The following is a 9,596-nucleotide window of genomic DNA, read 5'->3' as shown; positions in this document are numbered from 1 at the left end:
CACCTCTCGCTTCCTTCCGTTCTTAGCCCTTTCTTCCACAGTCTCCTTTTCTGAAGCCCCACTGAGCTTCAACCTGCCTCCACCCTTGAAACGCAAATGTTCGAGAGCCTTCCTCTGCACTTTCTCCGAAGTGCTGGCCCTTTCTCCATTCTCCCACGCGACGCCTGTCTCCCCGACTCGGATGTGAGCTCCCCGAGATGCAGGGCTCTTGCTGGCTCTGTCCTTCCTGCTCTTTCAGTGCCTGGAAGGTTCTGTTGTCAGCCCCACTTTATACACAAGAAACGAAGGCTGGAAGGAGTCAGGTCATTCGTCTTTGGTCACTCAGCCATCGGGAGGAAGCCAGGACATGCCCACGGTCCTGCCATGGCAGCGTCTAGGCTCCCTGAGGCCCCAGAGCCCCACAGTCAGTCCAGGGCGCGTTGCTGGGAGTTCAGAGCTGTGCCCAGAACCAAGGCGCCCTCCCTGCACCCCGCCCGCCGGTCCTGCTCTCCCCCCAGCCTGGGGCCGCTCCCTGCCACTCAGCTGGCCTTCACTGGTGTCGCCTAGGGGTGCCCTTCTCCTTCGAAGCTGACGGTAGCAACCGGCTGATCTTGATGACCTCCGGGAAGGTGTCCAGCAGCGTGGCGTGGGCCGTCGGAGAAAACGGGGTCCCTCTCATCCCGCCACTGTCTCAGCAGAACATCGGATTAAGGAGGTAGCGCGGGGCTGGAGCAGATGGGGCGTCTCAGCCGGGGGGGCTGTTCTGAGCCTCACGTTCTTACCTGCATCATCATGGGCCAGGCTGTCAGAGATTTTTTTTTTTTTTAAGATTTATTTATGCATACAGAGCTGGGGGTCAGGTCAGAGGTGCAGGGGCGGTGAGAGGATTCACCAGAGGCAGAGTGGGGAGCAGGACAGGTAGATAGAGGAAGTACACTGCTGAGGGGAGCCATGGGGAGACAGGAGAGGTCTGCAGCACCCTGTGGGTCACCCCCGGGGCGGGGATTGAACTCACACAGAGGCTTGCAGTGCTGCGCTTTAACCCATTGCGCCACCAGGGAGGGCCAGGCCATCAAAGATTTTTATTGTTCTCCAGGAGAAAATGTAAATACTAACAGTTTAACAAGTCTGGCCTTTGCCAGTGGAGGGAGGAGACACCAGGCCCAGGCCGCACGTCAGCTTCTCTCCCGGGAGCCCGATTCCCGAGGGCCGAGCATGTGTGGTGTGTGTGTGGCCCTCTGGGGGTTTCTATCAAAGTCCTCTTCCCAGCCCCTCCTTAGACCCTGGGCTTCTGCTCCGAACAGCAGAAAAGGGCCCAGGGCCTCCTTTTGTGCCTCTGGATCCTCCTCGAAACAACTGATGACCATCCTTTCGTGTACCTGTTGGCCATTGGCATGTCTGACTGGACCCAATGTCCATTCAGTTCCTTTCCCATTTTTCTGAGGTTATTTGTGTTGTTTTGGTTTTGCTGTTGAGTTGCATGAGCTATTTCTATGTTGTTCACCGTCACCAACCAGTGATGGTGTGGTCTGGGGTCGCGGACCAGCCTCAAAAGCAGCAGGACAGGGTCTTGAAGGTGTGAACTAGGCTAGGCTAGGGGAGGTTCTCGGAGGGAGGGGGAGGAGAAGGGGGAGCGAGAGAGACCCACAGATGGAAGTGTCTCCTGCTCATTGCAGCAGGTCTTTATTTATATGGTGTAGCAAGTAGTTAATGATAATAATGCACAAGGTGAGGTGAGTGAATAAGAATTCACCATTTAAGTTCTCAAGGAAGAGGGGAACGATGCATTCTTTTCCTGACACTTTATGGTATGCTAAATTATACACATTTGTGATAACATCCATGTATACGGATGTTTAACTGCAACTCAAAGGATAAGGGGTCTGGGAAAGGATGAGCTTTATGTTAGTAAAGGATTGTTAGGGGTCTAGGGAAGGAATAAATTTTGTGTTAGCAGAGTCATCAGTGATTGTCTAAGGAGAGGCTAATGGCTAACTTACGGCTAGCGGAGAGTAGTTAGTGATTGTTTAAGAAAAGGCTAATTCCAGAGAAGTTTATACAGCCATACATTAAACAACCCCTGTTAAAGTAACCTTAGCAAACTGCCCGTGAACCCTTATGCCCCGAGGGGTCTTATATCCTGAGGCTTGCCTTGTGTCAGGAGACAGGAATTTTATTTTATGCTCTGGGGCAGCGCCTGCTTGCCTGGGCCAGGCAGCCATTTTATGAGGCTCAGGCAATCCAGTTGTAAACTGACAGTTGCTCAGAATATTTTTGAGATTGTGACTATACAAAAAGGGGGGGTCGTAACATAAGCTAGCAGTAGAGGTCCTGATCTTTCAGGTGGTCTCTTTTCTCCTGCCCAGAATTTGTCAGTCGACAAGAGTTGCATAGCTTGTGTCTGTCTGCACATTCCTGCTCCTCGATTGTCCTCATAGCATATTGAGTAGCGGCCAGCAGGGAAACAAAATGGCGGCCGTCCTTGCCTGTGGTCAGATGGTCTCTCCCTGGGAGGGTAAGGGCCACCACAAGCTGTGGTTCCCCTGGGAAGCTGTGGTCCACTGCAGACTGCTCTCTGCAAGGCCATCTCATGGGGCCGACTTGGTTTTCAGTGCTCTGAAGAGAGCAGATGCCATCTCCTCTATCGGCACATCAGGACTGACGGACATGAAGAAATTGGCCAAGTGGGCAGCGGAGTCCAGGCTCGACCCGAATGACCCCAGCAATGCCCCTCTGATGCAGCTGATCTCGGTAAGGTGACAGGAGGGCACACACGCCTGTTGGCTTGGCGCAGCCATCATGGAGTGTCTGGGTCCCTCACTTGCGTTTCTTTTGCTCCCTGCTCTCCCAGCCCAGGTGCGTAAAGCTGCACAGCAGGTGACTTCAATGGTCTCTGCGGCTGGTGGTCAGACAGGTGCTGCACTCCTAAGCCTGTGCCCCTGCAAAGGTGGACACAAGCAAGCTAGCACTGCAGATAAGCACCTGGCCATCACTACACTCCGTGTGTAAAATGAGCCGCTGTTGCGTGTGGATGACATGCTTATCTCTAACCTTTGTGACGCCCCCCAAAAGCCCTAGCTTGCCCCTTCTATAGAGAAGCACTGAGTTCAAACCCTCAGTTACCCGCCCCACAGGGGCACGTGGGCCTGATTTCAAAGCACAGCTGTTTCATCACACTTTAAGAAATGGGGATTTTGTTGGTCGCCTTGTTGAATGATTAACTACATTATCATTTAGGTTTCATTTAAATACTTATGTGATCAATTGCTAGTCTCTATCATACAACTAAAATTCATTTTTCTGTAAATTTATAAATAAAATGGAACGTTAGTTAGGAAATGATTTTTCTTGCTAGCAAATGCCATTGTTGTTACTGCATCATTCCCACAAAAGCTGAGTAAACAAGAAGATGGTCCAGGAAACAGGTAGATGTCCGTCCTGGGTCCCTGTTTGTCCACAGGGTAATTCTAACCAACATGAAAACCTCCGTGTCTCTCCCGGTCTTTTTTAGATAACATCAAAGCAAGCTTGGGCTTATTCTAGCTTGTTCCATCTTTATAAACTCTCCTTCCAAAGTGATACCTCTTAATATGGATAAGAGAAACATTAGAAAGAATAGCCCATCTTGCCTCGCATGTTTTCTCTCTGTGCCAAGTATTCAGCTCACACTGTGGCCACCATCTTCCAGCCAGCAGCAAACAGTACATCTGGTTGACCCACCTGGGCCCACTTGCCTTCCTTGGGAAGACGGGTGCAGGGGCCCTTCCCCGCTGGCCTCTGTCCAAAGCCGAATTCTCCTGCAGGACACCCTTCACCCCAGCACATCTCAGCCCACGCTTCCTCTCTGCCCAGGGAGAGGCCACAGTTGGCAAAGTAGCTGGTAGCGGGCAGAGGGCAGCTCACACCCGCCCACCCCTCGGCTTCTGCTGCAGGTGCCTGTGCCCTGGGGGGACCCATCTCTGGCTCCTGTCCCCCTGTTTGGGGACAGGGGCGTCTGGCCAGGAGGCAGGGGCCACTCAGCTGACCCAGGGGCCTTCACTACTCATGAACAGATTTTCGCAGCTGAATTTTATATTTTGAAATCATTTTATGCACAGTGTAAAATAGCTTCCAGACTATGTGTACTAGGAACCTAATTTCAGCAGGCACCTGGTAAGACACTGACAGAACTCCATCTCCTCTTCTCAGTCTGTATAATTTGCGTGACACCTATAACCTCAGGAGCAAGCTGCCCACAGCTACTGAATGCACGCAGTAGCATCTGCCTTGTTACTGTTATATTCTCATGTGTTTTGTTTTGAAATGAAATGTGGGGAACGGCAGGTCTCTCCGGCAGGAACTGGTGAGTGTTCCGGGCCCAGCTTCTGTGCGCGGGGACCGCCTGGGAGCTCACTTTCTGCTTTTCGCAGGTGGCTACCAGCGGAGAATCCTACGTCCCCGATTTCTTTCGACTGGAACAGCTACAACAGGAATTTAACTTTGTCTCAGACGAGGAATTAAACAGATCCAAACGCTTCCGGCTTCTGCGTCTCAGAAGCCAAGAGGTGCCAGAGTTCCGAAATTACAAGCAAGTTCCGGCGTTGGACCGCGAAATCACGGAGAAGGTGTTCCAGGTGAGGCCGGGGGAGGCTGCCGCAGTGACGGCTACTGGTTCGCTCCGGCGGGGGTGGCCGTGCTGTGACCCACTTCTCTTCACAGCCCTTTATGTGACTACTCGCTGAGTTTCCAGAATTGTCTCAATGTAGTGACATGTAAATGAAGAAAAATGACAGCTGTAGGGCAGAAAACATCTTAAATGTTAGAATGTCAAGTTCTCCCTAGCCAGGAGCTTGGCACCATCAGAGCGTGGTTAAGTATTCACTAAGCACAAACCCGGGGTGAGCCCACAGGGCAAACTAGATGGTAGGATCTGAGCAGCCTTGGGGTGCAGCGGGCGGGGCAGGAAGGAAGTGGGGTGCAGGGAAAGACCAGCAGGCGGCCCTGAGGTCTGGAGGAGGAGGGGGCCTGCCGGGTGCCCGGTGCCAGGTGATACACCTGTGCAGGTGGGGGAGGGGTGCAGAGGACAGGGGAAGCCAAATGTGCAAATTTGTGTTTGATGAGATAAAAAGGGAGCCATGAAACGTTGGGATTTTGCCCATTTGATTTGTCGTGCAGAACCTATTCTTTGAGACTATGTGGGTTACTTGGTTCTTTGAATTAAATGGGACAGGTGAATAGAAATAAATAAAAGCCCAGTTTGAACTTGCTCGGGCACCAAGGGGAGTTTATGATTTGACCTGAGACACAAGGACCCCTGGAGGCAGGGCCTGGCCCCCTGAATCCATCCTGCGGGGCTTCACCTCCCACCTAGACAACGTGTCTCCCCTTGGCCGGTGATCCCCAGCAGCCCTGGCGTCCACACCTCGCTGCAGCCGGGGTGGGGGTGATTCCTCTGAGCCCCCAGCACATTAGGGGTGCCTGGGCCCATCCTGACCGGCCAAGTCCTGAAGGCAGCTGCTCCCGGGCCCTGGGGAGTTGCATCCCTAGGAAAAGAGGGAAGCCCAGCAGCCGAGCAGACAGAGCCAGGCTGCATCCTCCACACTCCAAGTAGGCAGCTCAAGTCGTTGCAGCAAATGCTATTTGTGATTTGTAATGACTTGATTTAAAACAGAAAGGCCACATAAGTGCGGGCTTTGACTAGGGCTTGGCCAGCCCAGCGTGAGCTGCGAGCCCTCAGCGGCCACACATCACGCTCTCAGGGCAGCTCTGTAGAAGCCCTGCCAACGCGCTCCACAGTCAGCTCCCAGCCAGGCAGCACATTAGAGCCACCAGCTGCGCCCTCTCGCCACGAGCACCGGCTGCTTCTCACCGTCCGGAGCAGCGAGAGCGCGTAGCACTTCCAGATGATGAAATGGGGACTTCCGTTTCTCTTTAGGACTATGAGAAGCGTCTACGAGACAGAAATGTAATCGAAACCAAGGACCACTTAGACACCCACAGGGCCATGGTAGCCAAGTACCTGCAGCAGGTGAGAAAAATCAGCCACGACGACTTCATGCGGGAAAATGGCGCCCTAAGGTGGTGGTGGGGGGCAGGTAACTGGACACGGGGTAGGGGCTCAGGAAGCGTCTGCCGCTTAGGTACCCACCCGATACTGCCGAGTCCTGACCCACAACTGCAGAAATGAAACAGACACGTAGCCACCTTCCTTCCCGAACTTCTGGAAACACGAGGGCGCGTCTCGCTTTATTAGCAGCAGTTAGCTGAAGTGCAGCACACTACCGGGCACTTGGCTTCTAAGTGACCAGTCGCAGTTATTTGGACGTTTGCACCGTGTTACTTTTGCATTAAGTCACCTGCTGCTGGTCCTGGCACCAGGAGTCAAAACGTGCTCCAACCGCCCCTGCCTGCTCCCTCCTCGCTCCCTCTGGGAAATGGGACTTGTAGGACTTGCCGGAGGGACCAGAGTCATCTCCACGGCCAGTTCCCTCCCCTGCTGCCCAAGGGCACAAACCCGCTGGACACTTAAGGGAGCCTCCGTTTGAGGGGGAAGTGGGACGTCAGTCAGGCCGAGTCCGGAACACCCAGGATTCACAATGGATGGTCTGAGCTCCCACACCGGCCCACCTTGTTCATTCATTCAGCAACATTATTTCCTGTGTGTGCCGGAGCTTGTCGGGGCCTGAGAATGCCACGGGACCCAAAGGAGCGCTCCTGTCTTTACAGATCACCCGCTCGTAAGCAAAGCTGGGTGTTTGTGGTACATCAGTGCTGCTGAAGCGAATGTTGGGATGCACGGAGGATTTTTCTTTTCATGGAAGCAATGATTTTGTTTTTTTAAAGATTTATTTATTTGTACATACAGAACTTGGGTATAGGCCAGAGGCTCAGGGGTGGCGAGAGGCTTCACCAGAGACAGAGTGGGGAGCAGAACAGGCAGATCGACGAAGTACACTGCTGAGGGGAGCAGCGGGCGGGTCAGGAGAGGTCTGGCGCGCCATGTGGTCACCTCCGGGGCAGGCGGGGATGGAACTCATGCGGAAGTGGCTTTAGCTTCTCAGTGCTGTGCTTTAACCCGCTGTACCACCAGGGAGGGTCAGGAAGCAATGATTTTTTTAAAAATAATATAATAGTTTATGTTTAAACTATTTTGTGCCGTTTTCCATCTCAGCTGTAATCCCCGTGGGCTTCCCATCACCAGATCACCCGTGTGCCATCACCACAGTCCAGTGCATTCCCCCATTTTTGATCCCATTCCCCACTCCACCCCCATAAAATGTCTCTGGTATACAATTGTTCATTATTATTATTATTATCTCCCCCTGGTTCTTTATACTCCTGCTATGAGTAAAGCCATCCAATATTTTTCTTTTTCTTTCTGGCTTATTTCACTCAGCATGATCCCTTCCAGCTCCATCCATGTTCCTGCAAAAGAAATGTGTTTTGTCTTTTTGGTTGCTGAGTAATATTCCATTGTGTATATGGACCACATCTTTTTAATCCAGTCATCCGTTTTTGGGCATTTGGGCTGTTTCCATGTCTTTCCTATTGTAAATAAAGCAGCAGTAAACATGGGGGTGCAGGTATCTTTTTGAATCTGTGTTTTTGTGTCCTTTGGGTAGATACCTAGGAGTGGGATTGCTGGGCCACATGGAAGCTCCATTTTTAGCAGTTTGAGAAACCTTAAATGGAGGATTTTTATCATTGTAAAGCAAAGTGACCCTGGGGCGTGGGGGTGGGGCGGCATTGGGGTGACGCTTGGTAAAGTCGCAAAGGGATTTAGGAAGTGAACTGTGATATTGATGGAACAAGAGCATTTTAGGTGACGCTTCCTTCTCGCCCCAGGTCAGAGAATCCGTGCTAAATCGGTTCCTGATGGCAAAACACCACTTTCTTCTTGCCGATTTGATAGTGGAAGAAGAAGTTCCCAATATCAGGTAAAAACAGACCTTTTGTGATTTCTTATAAAAGCTTAACTGTAGGAGAATGTTTTATAATGGAGGATTTTTATTGCAATGATGTGCATCTGGGCCCCGAAGCAGCTGGCAACCGGCAAAAGCTGATTAATGCCTGGTCGAGGGCTTTCTGTTAGGAGCCAGGGGGGTGCCCCCACATTCCAGGACCCCGCCTCACTCCCCACTGTTTCCACTGTTTCTGCCACTGTCCCATTCCCACCAGCCCAGCCGGGCTTTTCCCCCCACTGTCCCTGGATCTCGGGGCACAGGACAGTGGGGTGTCTGAGAACTGGGCTCTGACCTCTGCGGCCAGGGCCCTGGCCCAGCACCACAGCTGTGAGCACAGAGCTGCTGTGTTTGATGAGGGGAGCAGCAGGGAACAATGGACGCTTGTGTCGAAGTTGGGGTTCATAGGTTGACTCCCCTGCACGTGCAATAACCCTCCAGTGTCTCACGCTGAGTGGACGCGTGAACGTGCACACCCCAGCTCAGCACCCCCCCGGGTGCCATCAGCCTCCTGGGATCCACCTCGTGGTCTCCTAAGGTTACTTCCTGTGCCCCGCTGGGAAGCAGACAAGGAAGTGGGTCCAGCAGCCCCTCGCTGGCTCCCCCAGGCAGGGAGTAGAGGGGGTGCAGCCCAGGGTCCCCACAGAGTCCCATCCACCCCTTCACTGGATGTTGTCATGAGCATGATACACAGACTAGATGATGACTTTTCATGCTTCTTTTTTTCCCCCATTTCTTTTCTTTTCTTTCTTTTTTTTTTTTTTTCTGCTTTACTTTCTGCATTAAGTTCTGAAGGCTCGGGGTACGTTCTTTCTTCTTTTAATTTGGGTTTGCTCTGGGCTTTAAAATGCGATGTTTCTGTATTCAGGGCCCCGCCCCCAGATATTCCCTGGCTGACTTCAAGAAGGCAATGCTGTCCATGAGGGGAGCCCCTCGGGGGGGCGGTGTCAGAGGGGGGTGGGTGTGACTTGTAAGGACCCCGGCAAAGGTGTCTCTGAGGTCCCCAGATTGGCTTCGTAGGTGCTGGCAGAGTGATTAAGTTCTAGAGTGAAGTATGGGTCATAGATAGGTGGAACTTGAGGGCATGTTGCTAAGGGAGAAAGACAAACCCTGTGTGTTGCTTATCGGCAGACACTAAAGGAGCTGAACTCTTAAGACCAGAGTAGAGTAGGGCTCCTGGGGGCTGGGGGTGGGGGGGTGGGAGGAATTGGGGAGATGAGGTTTCAGGGTACAGACTTTCACCCGGTAGCCCTGGGGGGAAGCAGATGCAGTCAGTGACTGTGTTGGGGACTTGGACATCACTAAGAGGCGAGGTCTGCCCTCTCACCACCCCCCAAAACGACGGCCATCGAGTGACCCGAGGGCAGTCTTCACGCACCAGGGGTCCCGCACGCTGTGGTCGAGAAACATCAGCCCACACCTTAGACACTTGAACATGCAGTGTCTAGCGATATCGCTCAAAAATGAAAAAGAATTTAAAAAAGAAAATGTAGGTAATCAATCAGCGACAAAAAGAGACCTGCAAAAGAATGTTAACAACATCGCCCTTCGCACACTCATTTTTGTTTTATCTTGGAAAGGATGATTAGTTTTCACAATTTTAGATAAATTTATAGTAGTGAGTCTTGCATTAAATGTTGATAAAAATATCTCATTAAAAAAGAAATATTGGGCCCT

At 52.1% G+C, this 9,596-nt stretch overlaps 1 protein-coding gene across 1 annotated transcript in view; it reads left to right on the top strand.

Moving 5' to 3' along the window:
- The window catches only part of CC2D2A (coiled-coil and C2 domain containing 2A), a 145,251-nt gene that overhangs the window by 119,436 nt on the left and 16,219 nt on the right, over positions 1 to 9,596 (top strand). The window contains exons 18-22 of the mRNA XM_012724039.1: positions 547 to 694; positions 2,592 to 2,730; positions 4,389 to 4,592; positions 5,894 to 5,986; positions 7,804 to 7,895. Of these exons, the coding sequence (XP_012579493.1) occupies positions 547 to 694; positions 2,592 to 2,730; positions 4,389 to 4,592; positions 5,894 to 5,986; positions 7,804 to 7,895 (676 nt within the window). The remainder of the gene's footprint in view (positions 1 to 546; positions 695 to 2,591; positions 2,731 to 4,388; positions 4,593 to 5,893; positions 5,987 to 7,803; positions 7,896 to 9,596) is intronic.

Source organism: Condylura cristata, unplaced genomic scaffold, assembly GCF_000260355.1.
Source record: "Condylura cristata isolate star-nosed mole 26May11 unplaced genomic scaffold, ConCri1.0 scaffold00012, whole genome shotgun sequence".
Classification (NCBI taxonomy): domain Eukaryota; kingdom Metazoa; phylum Chordata; class Mammalia; order Eulipotyphla; family Talpidae; genus Condylura; species Condylura cristata.
The sequence above is the reverse complement of the archived record's forward strand: the minus strand, read 5'-3'. Positions and strand labels throughout refer to the sequence as shown.